We start from the raw sequence: 22173 nt of genomic DNA on the forward strand, positions 1-22173 counted from the left end.
GGCAAAGGATACAAAATTTCACTTAGGAGGAATATGTTCAAGAGATCTATTGTACAGCATAATGACTATAGATAATAATATATTGTATTCATTAAAAATGCTAAAAGAGTGGATATAAAGTGTTCTTCTCACAAAAATCATGACTATGTGAGGTAATGCTTATGTTAGCTAGATTTAAGCATTCCACAATGTATATATACTTCAAAACATCATGTTGTACATAGTAAATACATAAATTTTATCTGTCCATTAAGAAATGATTTAGTTCAGTTCTGAGACATCATTCTACCCTGCTGTTCTCTAAATACAATTCAATAAATGCTCATGGCAGGTTTCTTCATAACTATTTTACAGGTGTCCTTTAAAGGGTGGGTGGTTAAACAAACCTTGGTACATTCATCATTAGAGTGCTAGTCAACAATAAAAAGCAATGCAGCAACTTGGATGAAATTTAAAAAAAAATATGCTCAGTAAAAAAAGCTAAATCCAAAGGCTTACATACTGTGTGATTTGTTTACACAGCTTTGATGAAAATTTTATATTACTTTATTTTTACTTTTATTTTAGGTTCAGGGGTACATGTGAAGTTTGGTTTGTGGATTTTTGTTTTTTTGGTTTTTGTTCTTTTTGTTTTTGTTTTTGAGAAAGGGTCTCACTGTGTTACCCAGGTTGGAGTACAGTGACATGATCGCAGTTCACGGCAACCTCCTCTTCCCCAGTAGCTGGGACTACAGGCACACACCACCACCCCAGCTAATTCTGGTATTTTATTTATATTTTATTTTATTTTATTTTATTTTATTTTATTTTATTTTATTTTATTTTATTTATTTTATTTTATTTTATTTTATTTTATTTTATTTTATTTTATTTTATTTTATTTTATTATTTTATTTTATTTTTGAGATGGGGTTTTGTCATGTTGCCCGGGCTGGTCTCAAACTCCCGGACTCAAGCAATCAGCCTGTCTGGGCCTCCCAAAGTGCTAGGATTATAGGTGTGAGCCACTGCACCTGGTCCAGGTTTGTTAAACAGGTAAAGGGTATGTCACAGGGGTTTGGTGTACATATTATTTTGACACCAAGGTAAGAAGCATAGTACTTAATAGGGTACCCATGTTTCTGCAAAGGACATGATCTCCTTTTTTATATGGCCGTGTAGTATTCCATGATGTATACGTACCACATTTTCTTTATTCAGTCTACTGTTGACGGGCATTTAGGATGATTCCATGTCTTTCCTATTGTGAACAGTGCTGCAATTAACATGAACATGAATGTGTCTTTATGATAGAATGATTTATAGTCCGGCTGGTCGCAGTAGCTCATGCCTGTAATCCCAACATTTGGGCAGCCAAAGCAGCCAGATCACTTCAGCTCACGAGTTTGAGACCAGCCTGGACAATATGGTGAAACCATGTCTTTACTAAAGATACAAATATCAGCTGGGTGTGGTGGCACAGGCTACTCAGGAGGCTGAGCCACAAGAATCGCTTGAACCCAGGAGGCAGAGGTTGCAGTGAGCTGAGATAGCACCACTGCTCTCCAGAGTGGGTAACAGAGTGAGACTCTGAATCAAACAAAAACCCCAAAAACCAAAACTATTTATATTCCTTTGGGTATATACGCCAGTAATGGGATTGCTGGGGTGAATGGTAATCCTGTTTTAAGTTCTTTGAGAAATCTCCAAACTGACTTCCACAATGGCTAAACTAATTTACTTTCGCACCAGCAGTGTATAAACATTCCCATTTTCTCCATAACCTCACCAGCACCTGCTTTTTTTGACTTTTTAGTAATAGCTATTCTGACTGATGTGAAATGGCATCTGACTGTGGTTTTGATTTGCATTTCTCTAATGATTAGTAAAGTTGAACGTTTTTTCATATACTTGTTGGCTACATATATGCCTTCTTTTGAGAAATGTCTTTTCATGTCCTTTGCCCACTTATTGATAGGGTTGTATAACATTCTAGAAATGACAAAATTATGTAAATAGAGAACACATTAGTGGTTGTCAGGCATTGGGGAGCGAAGCATATGGGAGAGAAATCAATATGGATATAACAAGACAACATAAGGAATCCTTGCAATAACAGAAATGTTCTGTATGTTTACTGTGGTAGCACTTACGCAGATATAAATGGTTAACAAAATAGCAGAGAGCTAAATACATAATAAAAGCATATGCACTCACACACACAGAGGAATACAAGTAAAACTAGGGAGATCTGAATAAGATTGGTAGATTACATAAATGTCAATATCCTAGTTGCGATACTGTACAATAATTTTGCAAAATGTTATCATTGGAAAAAACTATGTAAAAGGGACATGGAATCTTAATTATTTCCTACAACTGCAAATGTATCTGCAATTATCTCACAATAACATCAATAAAAATGATTTTATAACAAATGAAAGCAATCAAATACTAGTAAAATTTAGTACATTTCTATGTCCTTGTTGTATATTTCATCATTTAAATATACAACAAAGCGAAATAATCTAAAAAGAAAACATTATTTTACACCTCAAACCCCTGAGATTATACACAATTGCATATTTCTGTAACTTCAGTTGTAAATATGGCATCCATAACCATATTAACGTAGTACGGGGAGTTTAGGAGGATCCTAGCTTTTGGCTCTCCTCCCTCAGTTACTTATTGGAAGCTTTGAGGAAAGGTGTCATGAGAAATTTTTGATTCAGTCAATAAACATTAATTGTTCTTTTGTCTTGCTCTTATAAATCACTGGCCTATCTACAATGGGAGGCTACATCTTTTAATTAATATACAATACTTTTCAGTTCTTAGTTGTAATTATCTTGTATGTTTTAGATTTCACATAACACTGATGAAACCCACTGAGCTTTTAAAAGTACTCTAGGATACAGGATTCACATGTAAATCTACCACAATAAAATGACTTTTTACCAGTTATTCCTCCATCCCAGAGCTTCATTTTATGTTTATAACCTTATTTTAACCTACTTATTCTACTTGTTATGTTAAAATTGTACTTATTTTACTCCTCCCAAGGTTAAAATAAGGATTAAAATATCATTTATTTTCATTTTTATTACTTTATTATCCCCATAAAAGTCTAGAGTCACTAGCTTCTTTTATCCATCTTTGGTGCTGGTATAAAAACATATTTCTTGCTTCATGTTATGTCTTTAAGCAGCATCACTTTCTTTGATTTTCCTTTTCCAATTAAACCATCTTTGAACTTTTTAATTTTTATGGATACATAATAGTTGTGCATATCTGTGGGGTACATATGACATTTTGATACATGCACACAATATGTAATGATAAAATCAGGGGATTTAGGATCTCCTTCAAACATTTATCATTTCTTTGTGTTGGGAACATTCTGAATCTTCTCTTCCAGCTATTTTCAAATATACAATAAAGTATTGTTAACTATCATCATCCTATAGTGCTATTGAACACTAGAACTCCTTCCTTCTAGCTGACTATATTTTTGTACCCACTACCTAGCCTTCTTAATTCCCCTTCCCCACTCCTCCCTGCCTTTGCTAAACATCATTCTATTTACAAAATATCACGTGTTCTCAGTCATATGTGGTCTACCTTTTTTGTTTCTTCTCTATTTCTGTTATTTTCAGTTATTATTTAAATAACTAATTAAACTCTTGTGGTTTTTTCCTATTTTTTTATAATGATAGGTTTTTAATGCCCTATTTCTCCCTGACAAACAACTAGACACCCTGAATACTAGTAGATTGCCCTAGAAACCTGCCTCCAACTGGATCTAGATAACTGAATTCAGCTTCTCAAGTCCTAATCAGATTAAATCAGATTTGGTATGGCATAGTTTTGTATATTCTTAAAATAGTAACAAGATTACTTCACCTACTCTACTGAACAGCCTAGATGAATCTATTTGTTATTATTATTGGGAAAATCTAAGTTGAGTATGAACTAAAATTCACTAACACCCTTTATTCCTTCTTCCCAATGTCCTCACTTATTTATTTGTCCTACTGTGATAAATGTATCTTAGTAAGGCCTTTCGAAATATTTTATGAATTAAGGCTGGAACAAAGTAGATAAATAGGCAAGAGAGAATCTATCAGAAAATTAAGTAAAATAGAAAAAAAAATCTTAATTACGGCTTTGACTTAGCTCACGGACTACCTCTTCTCCAGCTAATCTGCACTTTGCTGCCAAAGACATTCTCCTGAAGCTTAAATGTGAGCATCTCTCTATTGAAAAACTCAGTGTAGCTCAAAAATATCTTAAAATGTTCTCATGGTATATGAGGTCTTATAGAATTTAAGTTCAAGCTATCTCTCTTCATTCCCCACAATGTTCTCTGATAAGATTGTCCTCTGTTCTGGGAGCTCAAAATAATACTCAGTCCCGTAAAGAAACTGAGCCTTTATCTATCTATGAAAACCTAGACAACGTCCTCATCTGTATTATTGTACTTAACAACCTGCATTATGAAGTCCTTGTGTAAGCAGAATAGATCTGCCCATTCAATGGCAAATGCTCCTCAAAGACAGTTATCAGAAGTCACTCAGTAACTCTAAGGCCGTCTTCAGTATTTGTAGGTCTGCAAATGGCATGGGCAAGAATAAAAGCCAGTGGTAATAGTAACAACGTGCCCCACAGAATTTTATCTGGGTCACATACATGCACTCCTCTTGCTCCTGTGTGTAACTTTGGACTTTCCCTCAGATTCTATCTGGCCTGATTGCAAGGATCTTTTAACGTGATTATCCATTCTGGAGTTTGTCCTTGATTACCTTGACAATGGCTCCTAGCTCTACCCTTACTACAGTGTGCTCCTCGGTTATACATTATCTCAGTTATCATAGGATCAGCTCACCTTTTTGGCCTTGTAAAGATAACAGTGCTTTAAATTTTTGGTTTATTAATTTATTCATGAACACTTAGTAAGTACCATATTATACTAATCATTGAAGACATAAAGCCAAATAGAACAGGTTCCTTGCCTCCAATTATCTTGCTTCTCTGAGAATGGAAGGTAAGAGTCAGGATGTATCTATCAGGCCATCTAACTACTATGGTCTTTTTGACCCATTTGTACTGAAATGTTTTAAACCAGATACACCAACACAGTTCTCTAGTTCCTCAGCCTCTAGACCAAGATAGAATATGTTTCCTTGTGAATGCTGATCATACTTTGCTAATAATGAATGTGTGTTTAAAGTCGAAAAAGAATAAAGGAACACAGCTGGATGTATTAGTATGGGCTCATGAAAGAGACATATCCTTGGATGCTGAACCCGCATAGTCCTGTTACTTCATGGATGACACAATGAACTGAATGTAAGACACTTCTAAACCATCGCAGCCTGCACTAGAGCATTGGCAAACTGGAGGTGAGTTTTACAAAATGAATATATGAATGGATGAATGGTGGATGGATGAATGGATGCTTTTTCAATGGCCTATATGTTCTTCCAAATATTTTTGACCATTAAAAGAATTTAAAGTCTAGTTTGAATTTCATCTATGCCAAGAAACTATCCAGTGTCCCTAGTTTAAGGTGATCATTGATTCCTTGAATTCACATTCAAACCACTGAATTCAAATAGTTTATTATTTAATCTGTACCTGTATAATTATGCAATTATTGTAGTTATGAGTATATGGTTGCCTTTAATAAATTAGAAATCCGTTGATATCTGGAAATACAGTTGACCCTTGGACAACATGGGTTTGGAGTGTATGGGTCTACTTCTAAATTGGTTTTTTTCAATCGAACACAGAGAGAAAATATTGTATTGGCAGAAGTGAAACCTGCCTATAAGAAGGCCTGATTTTTCATATGCATGGCTTCTGCAAGTCTGACTAGGGGAAATGACCATGCATAGATTTTGGTATATGTGGGGTCCTGAAACCAATTCCCCATATCTACATAGGGATGACTGTATATCTTATACCGATGCCCCGCCATGGACTATCATCCTGCCTGGCAGGGAACAGTCACTGAATAAATAATCTGTGCATGAGTATACTTCCTAATAGATAATCTTGGATCATCCATCTATGTTCAGTCAGTATGTAGAAAAGATCAGCATATTATTCATGACATATTAAATACACACTTATTGAGTACTTATTCTGGGCTTGGCAAGGATATGGTTAAAATTTAATCACCTTAACACCTGCTCAATGTGTGAATAATATGACTTTACCAAATCATATTGTTACCTTATATCTTGTTATTTTATAAACAGAGATATAAGTAATGACCTCAAAATGACTTTTTGAAAAGAATAAATTAGCATCTAATAAACAAATACACAGCTTTAAAAATCATCTTGTTGCAAGGAAAGGAAACAGAACAAAGTATTTTCATAATCGAGTACAAAGTTAAGAACTAAAGTGGCATTTAAAGTTCTAACAGAATATAGAGAAAGGGCCCAGGGAATTGACTCACACTTATGCTATGTAGGAAAAGGAGTGCTTCATATAATACTTATTTCATAGGGTGAATATGTGTGTGTATATATATATATATGTATGTATGTGTTTGTGTATATATGTATGTATGTGTGTGCACTGACAATCATAGGAAAGAGCATTTTCACATGTAAGCAACTTTGCAAACAGGGAAACAGAGGCAAACAGAAAATGCATGTTTCCTAACTGTCAAAGCACACAAAGGTCAAGTCTTCTCTCAAACCCTGTTTCAACTCTATTCAGTCCATTGTTACTTCAAAACCATTTTAATATTTTTCATTATATAAAAGCTGTTCCTCTATGAAATTAATGAAAGTAATGATTTTTGCATTAAAAAAACAGTTGTTTATCCAGAATAAAAACAAAATCCCTGAGACAAATGGGGAGACTCAGGAATTTTCCCTTTTTTTAATCCAAGCAAGCCAAGGAAGCCCCAGTATACATACATATAGCATGTATATATTTAACTGATCATCTATAGGAAAATACATACATTCAATTAAAATAAATAATATACTATAGGTATGTGGTAAAGACCAATTTAGTGGAGCAAAATTCCATCAGAAAGTTTGCTCAAGTTTTAGTTTTTCCCAAAGCATTTGAATCACAGAGGCTACTTTTTAAAATATCAAAACAAATACTTTGGGCTTATTGTGTAGACAGACAAGTTATCATGGTGCATATACCTCTCTTTACAGCTACTCCCTATTCAGAACATCAGAATAAAGACAGAAAGAAGACTGCAAATACAGCTTCAGTTTGATTTCATACTGAAATACCCACTATAGGTCCTCTATAGTAGGCTGGTTGTACTGGCAAAACAAAACAAAAATTATTATTATCACATTCGTTCAATACTTAATATGTACCAGTCAATGTTCTAGGATTTTGGTACATGCAATTTCCTTGATGATCTCAGAACTCTATCAAGTCGGTAGATAAAGAACCTGAGTCTAAGTCACATGCCCAAGGCTATACAGCTCATGAATGAAAGGTCAGAATTCAAACATCTTCTGTTTGACTTTGAGATCTTTTTCTTGATCACCATATTACAATGTGTTTACTATTCATAATAATATCTATTATCCCACTTAGATGAGAAAACTGAGGCTCAAAGCTCAGTATCCTGTCAGAAGTTTTTCTTCTATGGAGTCATCCACTGAAAATTAAATCAGGTTCAAAATTATTAATTCAGTTTCTCCTTCAAATCACCCTTCCAAATTACACTCTGCCACTAATAATTGGGCAGATTGGGACACCATTGTGAAGTCACTATTCTTTGTTATTTATCATTTATATTCAACTTATTTCCTTGATTATAAAAAGAATAATATGTTGAAACCAATAAAAACATATGTTTCATTCCTACAGTAATCAAGAAAAAGTGGATCTGGTTGGAAAAAGCATTAAAAAAAGCCCCGAGTTATTTTTGGCCCATACAGCATCCCCAGTACACGTTCTCCCTGTGGACACAGAGCAGCATATGGCTGTTCTTTTCACAGTTCAGGCTCTTCTGTTTACTCTGAACCTCTAGGTTACAATATGTTTTGTAATCACTAATAAGGACCACCTGCCTCTTGAGAGATTCTGCCTAATAAAATAGAGAGACTCATTGTTCAAATCCACTCTCAGGTAGACAATACACGCCTCATGTGTGGGCCGAGATTACTGAGTAGAAAACTTAAACAAATTATGCTGATTGTAATTGCCAAATTAAGAACATATGTTAGTTTCATAAAAAGAAAAAAGAAACAGTAATGTTTGGAACAATAAAGACAATGCTTTTGAGGAAATGAAATACCTAATATATTTTCCAGGAAAAAGAAAAGGAATAATCTACTTACTTAAAAAATTCATTCAATCCACTAAGACATATTCAAGGCAAATTTACTGCATTCCAATATGCCTAACCATATACCCTCTTTGTACAAATTTATACTATGGTTGAATTCAGCCAGAAAAACTGGCTCTTTGAAAACAAGCAGAGTTCAATCCGATAACTGACTGATACATGCTTACCACTGAGAATGTGAAAGCTATCATAAATCTGGTTTAATAGAACAAGAAGAGATACAGTATATGGATAAGAGTAAATCCTCCTGTCAGTATCCTCCTTTGGCCACAGTGACAATTCCCACCAGAGGTCAGGCCAGATTAGCAACCTCTCTCTAGGCTGCCATTGCAAACCCATATATATACATGCAAACCCATATTCATCAGTGCACCTGCTCCATTGCGCTAGAGTGGTTGGTCCGAGTGTTTGTCTCTCCTTCTAATCTGTGAGTTCCCCGAGAACAGGGTTCACATATTCACTATAGTCTCAACACCTTTTAACAGAGTATGAGCACAGACTGAATTTCCCAAATCCATTCAAAAAATAACTGCCTAGATGATGATATCTATTCACATGGTAGCACAGGAAAATAAATTTATCTTATATAAAGTTTGTTTTTTGAGTGCAGGGGTATTTTCCAAGTATTAAGGCCAATGTCAAAGACAGGCAGAAAGGACTGGCTGTGGGGACAGTCAGCATTTTAAATGCAGAGACTGTCTCTGAACTTTCTCACACAAACTCAAGTCCCTCTTCTAATGGGACCTTCGCTTTGCCCAGTACACTCATTATCTATCAGGTGTCTCACTGACCACATACAATATTGAGATACTGAATTAATCATAAGTAACATTTATAGATCTCAGGTGTACCAAACCCAGGGCAAAGGGCTTTGTTGTATTACTTCATTTAATGCTTATTACAACCATATAAGGTGGGTGCTACTGTTTTCATTTTAGACATGATAAAACTGAGGCAAATAATTTGCTTAGTGCTTTGCCATAGATCTAAGCAAAACATTAACAAGTTGGTAGCTTGCCAAGCACTCTACTACTCCACCTTCAAGCAGGTGACTAATCCAACTCCTAAGGATAAAAGTCATTTGATTTGTCCTGATAATCCTCAGAATTCAATTCTTAATTTATAACCTCTCTCCACAGTGCAATTTATTGTTTTTTCTTCTAAGAGATGCATTTTCCATTTTGGTAAAGCCCGCAACGCTATCTAGTTAAAAAATGATCATAATCATGCATGAGAAATAATTCTCACAAATTGTTTTGATACATTTTATGAACGACAACACAGTCATAAACATAAAACTTTCATGCACTGTTAAATGTACATAAAAGAGCAGCTTGAGATTCAATAGGAAGTTTATAACTACATTATGCGTATATGGCGAGATGTGTATATATGTGTATATATGTGTGTAAAATTATGTTATGTAATGGTGTTGTATGTTAGTGTATATATTTCTCAAACACTGGATTTTGCTGTGTAAATCCCTAATCATCAGAATATGTTAATGATAGGCAGTCTAACATTAATAAAAGTCAGATAAAAAGCTTTCCTATCTTAGACCTTGTCAAAACATTTCTGTCTTATTTCATTTCCCATAGGTCCTCTTTCAAAAGGGCTTCTGTCAAAAAGCTATTATCAATAACCTGTGGCATTATCAAAGTTGTGTTTCAATAAATGTCAATTTGGATTGCAGAACAATGGATAAGATTTCATGAAGCACCTAGAAGTAGTAAAGTGTTGATATGTGGTCTTACGTATCACTACAATAGTTAGAAATATAAGCTGTCTGTGCATTACTAAATGCATAGCTGTAATAATTATGAGGAAGAAAATAAATCATAATCTCCCTAGTTTTGTAATTTCTCATCGTCTAATTTTCTGAGAACTTGGGTGACTGGTGCTGCATAGACATATCACTTTGGGGGACATATTTGGAAATACAAAACAAAAAAATTGATTAAAAATATCAAATTGATGTCTTCTGATTAGGTTCAAACACGAGAAAGCATGTATACACTCTCACAGTATTATGGTAGCTCTGAGAATCAAGAAGAGGAGATGTTTTTTGTTAGAGGAAAGAGTGAATTACACATTAAAACAACAGAACAGAAGAAGAATATTTTCCTAGTTTATTTGAAGCATTTTAAAAACATCCTACTGTCTACTGTTCTTTTTTTATGTATTTATTTTTTTTTATTATTATTATACTTTAAGTTTTAGGGTACATGTGCACAATGTGCAGGTTAGTTACATATGTATACATGTGCCATGCTGGTGTGCTGCACCCACTAACTCGTCATCTAGCATTAGGTATATCTCCCAATGCTATCCCTCCCCCCTCCCCCCACCCCACAACAGTCCCCAGAGTGTGATGTTCCCCTTCCTGTGTCCATGTCTACTGTTCTTGTAGTTATTTCCTGGCCACCAAATTTCTGTGAAAAGTCCTACTTTTCTGTGGAAGAGATGCTGGATGAACGAAATCCAAACCTCAACTGAGACTACAGAACGTGCTCCATACTTCTCTATACTTAAAAAAGCCAGTGTGCACTAATATGGGGCAAAGGGCTGTTAAAATGTGAAATAATTCTTCACCTGGTGGTAAGTAGATGCTGCCCTCCCTGCCCTCCCCACCCCAGCATCCACAGCCCTGTGCACTGATTTCCTGGGTCTCCCTTATCCATCAAGTTCAGAATTGGTTTCCTGTTCCAGAGCCCCTTAGGACTGAAGAGTGATGGTACCTAGCAGCTCTCCCCAAATCCCCCAAGGACCTCTGCCCTAAGAGAGCTCCTCTGAGGGAGTGCCCACCAGCCTGAGACACCTGATGAAGTTCCTCCTCCGTACTGCCATCCCCACGTGCTAACCCCACTGAGTACCCATCAGACTCCAGCCGAAAGAAATAGAACTCTGGGTGACGGTGCGGCACCCGGCAGGCAAATGCCCAGGTGCTTTTGGGCACCAATCCCAGGCCTTGGGAACTTGCTTCCGGCTGGGCTCTTCAAGTCGCCCTCACATGGCCACTTGAGGAAACTGCAGAATTAATGGACACTGGACCTGAAGAGTGCCTGCGGTAGACAAAAACAGCAGGTAGCTCTAAAGGCTGTTAAGTAATCTGAACATCACCCTTAGATACATCAACCTTCCCTGGTGTTGCAATTGAAAGAGGCAATATAAACACAGAGTATAATTCACTTCTATCAACCAGATATAGCCAGAAGGTCTCCCCTTGTGATGTGGCAAAAGTGATGTGCCCTTTTTTTTTTTCTTGAGACGGAGTCTCGCTCTGACGCCCAGGCTAGAATGCAGTGGCGCGATCTCGGCTCACTGCAAGCTCCGCCTCCCGGGTTCACGCCATTCTCCTGCCTCAGCCTCCCAAATAGCTGGGACTACAAGCGCCCACCACCACCCCTGGCTAATTTTTTTTTGTATTTTTAGTAGAGATGGGGTTTCACCTTGTTAGCCAGATGTGACCTTTTTTTAAGCCCAAATTTATAAATGAGGGCATATTCAGTCGATTCCACACCACCTCCAACACACAGACATACAAAAAATGTACAAAGATTACAACAAATGACTCTTTCGTAAAAGGGCAAAATTTATCTAAGGGTATAGTCAATTGCAGAAAAAAAATCAGATCATTCATTAAATTCTTACAGATATGAGGAGATTTCCCTAAAGAGGCTGAAGAATGTCCATAACATTTTTAAATTGAAGAGAGAATCAAGTCATACATTTTCTAACAGTTTATTTACGGGGAAAATCTATTCTAGCAAAAGTCATACACTTAAAAATAAAGCATCCCTCCCGGAGAGCTATATACATTAATACATGTTTATAACGATACTTGCTTTTAGATGAAGCTGATTGGTCCAGTGGCCGATGACTTTGTACTCTGTGCTTTTGTTGCTTATTTGATACTGGAAGATATCATAACGTCCAGGAGCATCTCCGTTTTCATTAAAAGTGACAGGAGTGCCAGCACTGCCTATAAAGATTTAGAAAACAATGTTAATAAAGTTTTAGTAAGATAGCCCACTGGGTTTATTTTTCTTTTAGAAGGAATGGTAGATAAAAATATATTGTGTGAAGTAAGTGATACAAAGATTGCAATCCATACAAGGTCATTCTTGATAGCATAATATCTTTTACATGAAAAGAAGCCCAGACATACATACACGAGTAAGACGTGCTTTATTGTACATATTAGAAAGTAAATGATGAGTATCCAAGTTAAGCAATGCACATAACAGCTAAATAAATAAAAGTTGATAGGCTGAATATTCAATACTGGCTACACAGTATGATAGTTAATAGAGAAAAAGGTAAATGTTTTGAAGCATGACAGCTATTGTACAATACGAACTACAAACAGCAATTCAAAATATGGCAGGAGAACTTTCTGGCCAGAATCCTGAGTTTTGCTTTTTCCAAACTCTCTAAAGCAGTTAGAGAGCACCGTTCCTGTGCCTCTGCTACCTCTGCCCAAGAGTATATCAATGTGGTCTACTGTTGGGAACCTCTCAATGGGTGAGGCAGTGATCTATGGGAAGTCCCAACTCTGCCCAGATCATGATTGTTCTCCCCCTTCACAGTGACAGGTCTAACAGTGGCAGAGCAGCAGGGTGCAAGAACTGTAGTCTTTTCTAAACTCCATTCCTCTCGGAAGTTTTCATCTTTTCTCTTAATAGTTTCTACTCACTTTTACTTTCCCTCTTATTAACTTTTATGTAATTACAGGGGAAGAGTAGAAATGGATCACCACCCCAATGTCTTCTTGTTCCATCTAGCTTCACTATCTATATAGACTCTATCCTTTTCTCTAACAGCTTTTAGGCTTCTCTACATTTTTTTTTATTATTATTCTTTCCTGTCTTGAAAAATTCACCGGACACCAATCCCTTTTCTTGGTGTCTGTCTTCCCTCTGCAGGCTCTCTTCTCACAGGATATTGGAGTCTTTATCTGACTCTCTTCTCACAGGATATTGGATTTAATTTATAAACTGTGCTAGAGAGTTTCCCCTTCTTGTTATCTCTGTCTCATACTGTATTCTCCAAAAGTATACATAACTAATAGTTATATACGTCAACTGTACATATTCCCATCTTATAATGAGTTTCTTATTCTATCTGTAGAGTTGTTTACCTAATTATCAGCCATCACAAAATTCTAAAATATTTAACTTATCAAACAAATTGATGACTTTATCAAAAAAACACAGTAACCTGTAAATAAATGTAATCAGAGTCACATAACAACAATGTGAATACTTTTCCAGTAATTAATGGACAGATGTCTAATATTCTGTTTTCTTGATTCTTCCTAAAATCTAAACATGGTGTGAGTTCTCTGATGAGACTACAGATATCTGGTATCATCAGGAACTGCTGAGGCTGCAAGAGATGGCACCGCATGGAAGAAAGAGCTCTGCTCCTGGAACTGGAAGTTACATGTCCAGGCTCACTCCATTCCCCATTGATTTCCACAACTTGTGTATGTCCCTTTTCCTTCACTTACCACACAGACTTAACAATAAATATGAATAAATTTTGAAGTCCTAAAAGAGCTGTAAATATGTACATTATTATTACTATTATTGTTAATTCACATGAGAAATGACTTTATATATAAATCGATAGATGTACATTATTCAGAGAGTAAAATAAGAGCTCTCCAATCAAGCAGTACTATCTTAGCTACTCCTTATATATTCAACTAGAACCTATTTGCCAAACCTGACCAAAACCTTTCTCAGCTCCTAGTGACCTCGAGCAGGTTAACCTCTTAAATCCTCAGTTTCTTCACCTGTAAAATGGGAGTAATAATGATACTTTTCTCATAGAGTTGTTGTGAGAATTAAATAATCAACACTTGTCAAGTGCTTAGAACAGTGCATGGGGATAAATTATTCACTCCACATTTACTTTCAGTACACACCAACACATAGTAATAGAAAGGATGTTGAAAGTTCTCTAAGTGATGGCTAGACAAAAGATCATTGAAATTCAAATGAGGAAGATATTTCTGGCTGGAAAAACACATATGTTGAGAATTTCACATTAACATGATCAATTCCTGACGTTTATATATCACTTTGAAATATTTTAATTACATATTCTCTCCTCAATAAAGGGATACTTAATTTTCTCTACTTAAAATCTCCCAAGTTGTCACTTCCTTGACTCAATGACTCCTTATCTTCTACAACAGCAGTTCCCAATCTTTTTTACAATAACAGTACCTAAGATGAAATAATGTAATTTGTATAACACATTACCATGAATATACCCTGAGTTATACATAATTCCTAATGTGTTAGCTGTTTCTATATCCAAGTCAAGAAAGCCTCTCAAGAGAGCTCATTAGAGAGCCACATTGTCACAAAATATAATAATTTCCAACTTAGATACTTTGAATATCATTATTAAAATCAAGTTACACTAAATTTGACATTGTATTAAGGTGCAATATTCTAAAGCAGTTGTAAGTGTGGGTTCTGGAGAGAGATCATTGGGTTCAAACGCCCCTCTGTCACTTATTGATGTGGTGTCTTGAGTGCATTTCTTAATTTCCCTATATCTCACATTTCTCAGTTATATAGTGGGCTAACAGCAATTCCCACCTCAGAGGGATATATAAGGATTAAATGAATCAATATATATAAAACATTTAGTATGTCATATTACATATTAACTATAATTTCTTTTGTTGTTTTGTGGAAATGCTGTGTTTGAGAGCCACTGTCTATATGAGAACATATAAACTCAGTGAGCGTATAAGTTTTCCTGATGTCACTCTCACTAATCTCTGTTCTCTTTCAACACAATGCCACCTATACCTAAAATTCTGGTCCCTAAATTCATTATGCTCTGTCTCACCATTCTGTCTTTGCTCAGGCTATTTTCTCTAATTTCCCATCCTCTTTCCTCCTTACCCCTCTCTATATAATTCCTTCAAGATGAGGCTCAAGGATCATGCACTTACAGAAGCTTAATCTTACTCCAACCCTGGGGAAGGTGCCCAACCACCTCTTTATGTACTAACATGCAATATCGAAGCACTCACAACATTCCACAGACTTACTATCCATCCTGTACCTGACCAAACATTTATTGCACAGATACTTTTTTAGAGCCTATTATGTGCTCAACACTGGGTGGACCCTCTGCAATCTTCACAAAACTATGGTCTTCTTAAGAAAGTCAAAAGTATCTATTATCTTTGTAAGCACTGCAGCAAAGACAGTGTTCAGTACTGAGCGAGTAATCAATAAATTATAGGAAAGCATGAAAGAGGCATCCCCTAATGATCCCAAGCAAATCCATGCTTCCCTCTGCATGACGTTATGAACTTCATGTATATTTCCTGTCATCTTTTATATTCACAAATGGAGAGACCAAATAAATCCTCTCACTTTGTTATTAATGTGACATTAGAAACCACGGGGAAACTTTGACACATCTGTGAATGGGCTCTGAGTTAATCACCGGTAGCTGAAGTGGTTTTTATTACTGATGACCCTTGCATCTTGCTTTCCTAATGCGATTTCTAGTCTTAAACTAGGCTTGCAGTTGAATTACTTCAACCCTTTTTCAGGAAGAACTGATTCCATTACATATTGACTCATTTCAAATGACTGCCATGGAACTCTGGTCAATGTAGAAAGAGCATCGTTGAGTAGCCATAAGGAACTAACTCATTAGCTGTTTAATAATTCCTACAAGTTTGCCATCTTTTAAAAATATCATTGTTTGTACTGAAACTGGCCACTCTGAGAAACAGAATTATGTGGTGAATTTTTTTTTGTCCACAAAAAAATTTCAAATGACAAATGTCTGTTAATATAGTCATTAATTTATCAAGGTTTAATAACAACACAGGTAAGAAATATAATTTTGACAGAGGGGGTTCCAAGATGGCCAAATAAGAACAGCTCCAGTCTACAGCTCCCAGTGTGAGCGACGCAGAAGACGGGTGATTTCTACATTTCCAACTGAGGTACCAGGTTCATCTCACTGGGGCTTGTCCGACAGTGTGGGCAGGACAGTGGGTTCAGCACACCAAGTGTGAGCCAAAGCAGGGTGAGGCATCGCCTCACCCGGGAAGTGCAAGGGGTCAGGGAATTCCCTTTCCTAGCCAACGGAATGGGTGACAGACGGCACCTGGAAAAACAGGTCACTCCCACCCTAATACTGCGCTTTTCCAACGGTCTTAGCAAATGGCACACCAGGAGATTATATCCTGCACATGGCTCGGAGGGTCTCATGCCCACGGAGCCTCGCTCATTGCTAGCACAGCAGACTGAGATCCAACTGCAAGGCAGCAGCGAGGCTGGGGGAGGGGCACCCACCATTGCTGAGGCTTGAGTAGGTAAACAAAGCAGCCTGGATTCCCTCAAACTGGGTAGAGCCCACTGCAGCTCAAGGAGGCCTGCCTGCCTCTGTAGACTCCACCTCTGGGGGCAGGGCATAGCCAAACAAAAGGCAGCAGACCTCTGCAGACTTAAATGTCCCTGTCTGACAGCTTTGAAGAGAGTAGTGGTTCTCCCAGCACGGAGTTTGCGATCTGAGAACGGACAGATTGCCTCCTCAAGTAGGTCCCTGACCTCCAAGTAGCCTAACTGGGAGGCACCCCCTAGTAGGGGCAGACTAACACCTCACATGGCCGGGTACCCCTCTGAGACAAAACTTCCAGAGGAATGAGCAGGCAGCATCATTTGCTGTTCAGCAATATTCACTATTCTGCAGCCTCCACTGCTGATACCCAGGCAAACAGGGTCTGGAGTGGACCTCCAGCAAACTCCAACAGACCTGCAGCTGAGAGTCCTGACTGTTAGAAGGAAACTAACAGACAGAAAGGACATCCACACCAAAACCACATCTGTACATCACCATCATCAAAGACCAAAGGTAGATAAAAACCACAAAGATGGGGAAAAAACAGAGCAGAAAAGCTGAAAATTCTAAAAATCGAGCACCCCTCCCCCTCCAAAGGAACGCAGCTCCTCACCAGCAATGGAACAAAGCTGGATGGAGAATGACTTTGACAAGCTGAGAGAAGGCTTCAGATGATCAAACTTCTCCGAGCTAAAGGAGGAAGTTCAAACCCAATGCAAAGAAGTTAAAAACCTTGAAAAAAGATTAGACGAATGGCTAACTAGAATAACCAGTGTAGAGAAGTCCTTAAATGACCTGATGGAGCTGAAAACTATGGCATGAGAAATACGTGATGAATGCACAAGCTTCAGTAGCCGATTTGATCAACTGGAAGAAAGGGTATCAGTGATTGAAGATCAAATGAATGGAATGAAGCCAGAACAGAAGTTTAGAGAAAAAAGAGTAAAAAGAAATGAACAAAACCTCCAAGAAATACGGGACTATGTGAAAAGACCAAATCTACGTCTGATTGGTGTACCTGAAAGTGACAGGGAAAATGGAACCAAGTTGGAAAACACTCTGCAGGATATTATCCAGGAGAACTTCCCCAATCTAGCAAGGCAGGCCAACATTCAAATTCAGGAAATACAGAGAACACCACAAAGATACTCCTCGAGAAGAGCAACTCCAAGACACATAATTGTCAGATTCACCAAAGTTGAAATGAGGGAAAAAATGTTAAGGGCAGCCAGAGAGAAATGTAGGGTTACCCACAAAGGGAAACAAAATAGACTAATAGCGGATCTCTCTGCAGAAACTCTACAAGCCAGAAGAGAGTGGGGGCCAATATTCAACATTCTTAAAGAAAAGAATTTTCAACCCAGAATTTCATATCCAGCCAAACTAAGCTTCATAAGTGAAGGAGAAATAAAATCCTTTAGAGACAAGCAAATGCTGAGATTTTGTCACCACCAGGCCTGCCCTACAAGAGCTCCTGAAGGAAGCACTAAACATGGAAAGGAACAACCAGTACCAGCCACTGCAAAAACATGCCAAATTGTAAAGACCATCAAGGCTAGGAAGAAACTGCATGGACTAATGAGCAAAATAACCAGCTAACATCATAATGACAGGATCAAATTCACACATAACAATATTAACCTTAAATATAAATGGGCTAAATGCTCCAATTAAAAGACACGGACTGGCAAATTGGATAAAGAGTCAAGACCGATCAGAGTGCTGTATTCAGGAGACCCATCTCACGTGCAGAGACACACATAGGCTCAAAATAAAGGGATGGAGGAAGATCTACCAAGCAAATGGAAAACAAAAAAAGGCAGGGGTTGCAATCCTAGTCTCTGATGAAACAGACTTTAAACCAGCAAAGATCAAAAGAGACAAAGAAGGCCATTACATAACGGTAAAGGGATCAATTCAACAAGAAGAGCTAACTATCTTAAATATATATGCACCCAATACAGGAGCACCCAGATTCATAAAGCAAGTACTTAGAGACCTACAAACAGACTTAGACTCCCACACATTAATATGGGAGACTTTAACACCCCACTGTCATCATTAGACAGATCAACGAGACAGAAAGTTGACAAGGATATCCAGGAATTGAACTCGGCTCTGCAAAAAGCGGACCTAATAGACATCTACAGAACTCTCCACCCCAAATCAACAGAATATACGTTCTTCTCAGCACCACATCACACTTATTCCAAAATTGACCACATAGTTGGAAGTAAAGCACTCCTTAGCAAATGTAAAATAACAGAAATTATAACAAACTATCTCTCAGACCACAGTGCAATCAAACTAGAACTCAGGATTAAGAATCTCACTCAAAACTGCTCAACTACATGGAAACTGAACAACCTGCTCCTGAATGACTACTGGGTACATAACGAAATGAAGTCAGAAATAAAGACGTTCTTTGAAACCAATGAGAACAAAGACACAACATACCAGAATCTCTGGGACACATTTAAAGCAGTGTGTAGAGGGAAATTTATAGCACTAAATGCCCACAAGAGAAAGCAGGAAAGATCTAAAATCGACACCCTAACATCACAATTAAAAGAACTAGAGAAGCAAGAGCAAACACATTCAAAAGCTAGCAGAAGGCAAGAAATAACTAAAATCAGAGCAGAACTGAAGGAAATAGAGACACAAAAAACCCTTCAAAAAATTAATGAATCCAGGAGCTGGTTTTTTTGAAAAGATCAACAAAATTGATAGACCGCTAGCAAGACTAATAAAGAAGAAAAGAGAGAAGAATCAAATAAACGCAATAAAAAATGATAAAGGGGATATCACCACCGATCCCAAAGAAATACAAACTACCATCAGAGAATACTATAAACACCTCTACGCAAATAAACTAGCAAATCTAGAAGAAATGGAAAAATTCCTTGGCACATACACCCTCCCAAGACTAAACCAGGAAGAACTTGAATTCCTGAACAGACCAATAACAGGCTCTGAAATTGAGGCAATAATTAATAGCCTACCAACCAAAAAAAGTCCAAGTCCAGACGGATTCAGAGCCAAATTCTACCAGAGGTACAAGGAGGAGCTGGTACCATTCTTTCTGAAACTATTCCAATCAATAGAAAAAGAGGGAATCCTCCCTAACTCATTTTATGAGGCCAGCATTATCCTGATACCAAAGCCTGGCAGAGACACAACCAAAAAAGACAATTTTAGACCAATATCCCTGATGAACATTGCTGTGAAAATCCTCAATAAAATACTGGCAAACCAAATCCAGAAGCACATCAAGAAGCTTATCCACCATGATCAAGTTGGCTTCATCCCAGGGATACAAGGCTGGTTCAGCATACGAAAATCAATAAACGTAATCCAGCATATAAACAGAACCAAAGACAAAAGCCACATGATTATCTCAATAGATAAAGAAAAGGACTTTGACAAAATTCATCTGCCTTTCATGCTAAAAACTCTCAATAAATTAGGTATTGACGGCATGTATCTCAAAATAATAAGAGCTATTTATGACAAACCCACAGCCAATATCATACTGAATGGGCAAAAACTGGAAGCACTCCCTTTGAAAACTGGCACAAGACTAGGGATGCCCTCTCTCACCACTCCTATTCAACATAGTGTTGGAAGTTCTGGCCAGGGCAATCAGGCAGGAGAAAGAAATAAAGGGTATTCGATTAGGAAAAGAGGAAGTCAAATTGTCCCTGTTTGTAGATGACATGATTGTATATTTAGAAAACCCCATCGTCTCAGCCCAAAATCTCCTTAAGCTGATAAGCAATTTCAGCAAAGTCTCAGGATACAAAATCAATGTGCAAAAATCACAAGCATTCTTATACACCAATAACAGACAGAGAGCCAAATCCTGAGTAAACTCCCATTTACAATTGTTTCAAAGAGAATAAAATACCTAGGAATCCAACTTACAAGGGATGTGAAGGAACTCTTCAAGGAGAACTACAAACCACTGCTCAATGAAATAAAAGTGGATACAAACAAATGGAAGAACATTCCATGCTCATGGATAGGAAAAATCAATATCATGAAAATGGCCATACTGCCCAAGGTAATTTATAGATTCAATGCCATCCCCATCAAGCTACCAATGACTTTCTTCACAGAATTGGAAAAAACAACTTTAAGGTTCATATGGAACCAAAAATAGAGCCCTCATTGCCAAGACAATCCTAAGTCAAAAGAACAAAGCTGGAGGCATCACGCTACCTGACTTCAAACTATACTACAAGGCTATAGTAGCCAAAACAGCATGGTACTGGTACCAAAACAGAGATATAGACCAATGGAACAGAACAGAGTGCTTGGAAATAATACCACACATCTACAACCATCTGATCTTTGACAAACCTGACAAAAACAAGAAATGGGGAAAGGATTCCCTATTTAATAAATGGTCCTGGGAAAACTGGCTAGGCATATATAGAAAGCTGAAACTGGATCCCTTCCTTACACCTTATACAAAAATTAATTCAAGATGGATTAAAGACTTAAATGTTAGACCTAAAACCATAAAAACCTTAGAAGAAAACCTGGGCAATACCATTCAGGACATAGGCATGGGCAAGGACTTCATGTCTAAAACACCAAAAGCAATGGCAATAAAAGCCAAAATTGACAAATGGGATCTAATTAAACTAAGGATCTTCTACACAGCAAAAGAAACTACCATCAGAGTGAACAGACAACCTACAGAATGGGAGAAAATTTTTACCTTCTACCCATCTGACAAAGGGCTAATATCCAAAATCTACAAAGAACTCCAACAAATTTACAAGAAAAAAACAACCGCATCAACAAGTGTATAAAGGATATGAACAGACACTTCTCAAAAGAAGACATTTATGCAGCCAACAGACACATGAAAAAATGCTCATCATCACTGGCCATCAGAGAAACGCAAATCAAAACCACAATGAGATACCATCTCACACCAGTTAGAATGGCAATCATTAAAAAGTCAGGAAACAACAGGTGCTGGAGAGGATGTAGAGAAACAGGAAAACTTTTACACTGTTGTTGGGACTGTAAACTAGTTCAACCATTGTGGAAGACAGTGTGGCGATTCCTCAAGGATCTAGAACTAGAAATACCGTTTGACCCAGCCATCTCATTACTGGGTATATACCCAAAGGATTATAAATTATGCTGCTATAAAGGCACATGCACACGTATGTTTATTGTGGCACTATTCACAGTAGCAAAGACTTGGAACTAACCCAAATGTCCATCAATGATAGACTGGATTAAGAAAATGTGGCACATATACACCATGGAGTACTATGCAGTCATAAAAAAGGATGAGTTCATGTCCTTTGCAGGGACATGGATGAAGCTGGAAATCATCGTTCTCAGCAAACTATCCCAAGAACAAAAAACCAAACACCGCATGTTCTCACTCACAGGTGGGAATTGAACAGTGAGAACACATGGACACAGGAAGGGGAACA

The 22173-nt window shown here is 37.3% G+C and overlaps 1 protein-coding gene across 4 annotated transcripts in view; it reads right to left on the minus strand.

The window, feature by feature from the left end:
* The window catches only part of GRM8 (glutamate metabotropic receptor 8), an 824239-nt gene that overhangs the window by 156756 nt on the left and 645310 nt on the right, over nt 1-22173 (minus strand). For all 4 annotated transcript variants that reach the window (XM_055392490.2, XM_055392491.2, XM_019030487.4 and 1 more), the window contains exon 8: nt 12166-12302. In XM_055392490.2, coding sequence (XP_055248465.1) covers nt 12166-12302 — 137 coding nt within the window. The remainder of the gene's footprint in view (nt 1-12165; nt 12303-22173) is intronic.

The sequence above is a fragment of the Gorilla gorilla genome, chromosome 6 (genome assembly GCF_029281585.2).
Source record: "Gorilla gorilla gorilla isolate KB3781 chromosome 6, NHGRI_mGorGor1-v2.1_pri, whole genome shotgun sequence".
NCBI lineage: Eukaryota > Metazoa > Chordata > Mammalia > Primates > Hominidae > Gorilla > Gorilla gorilla.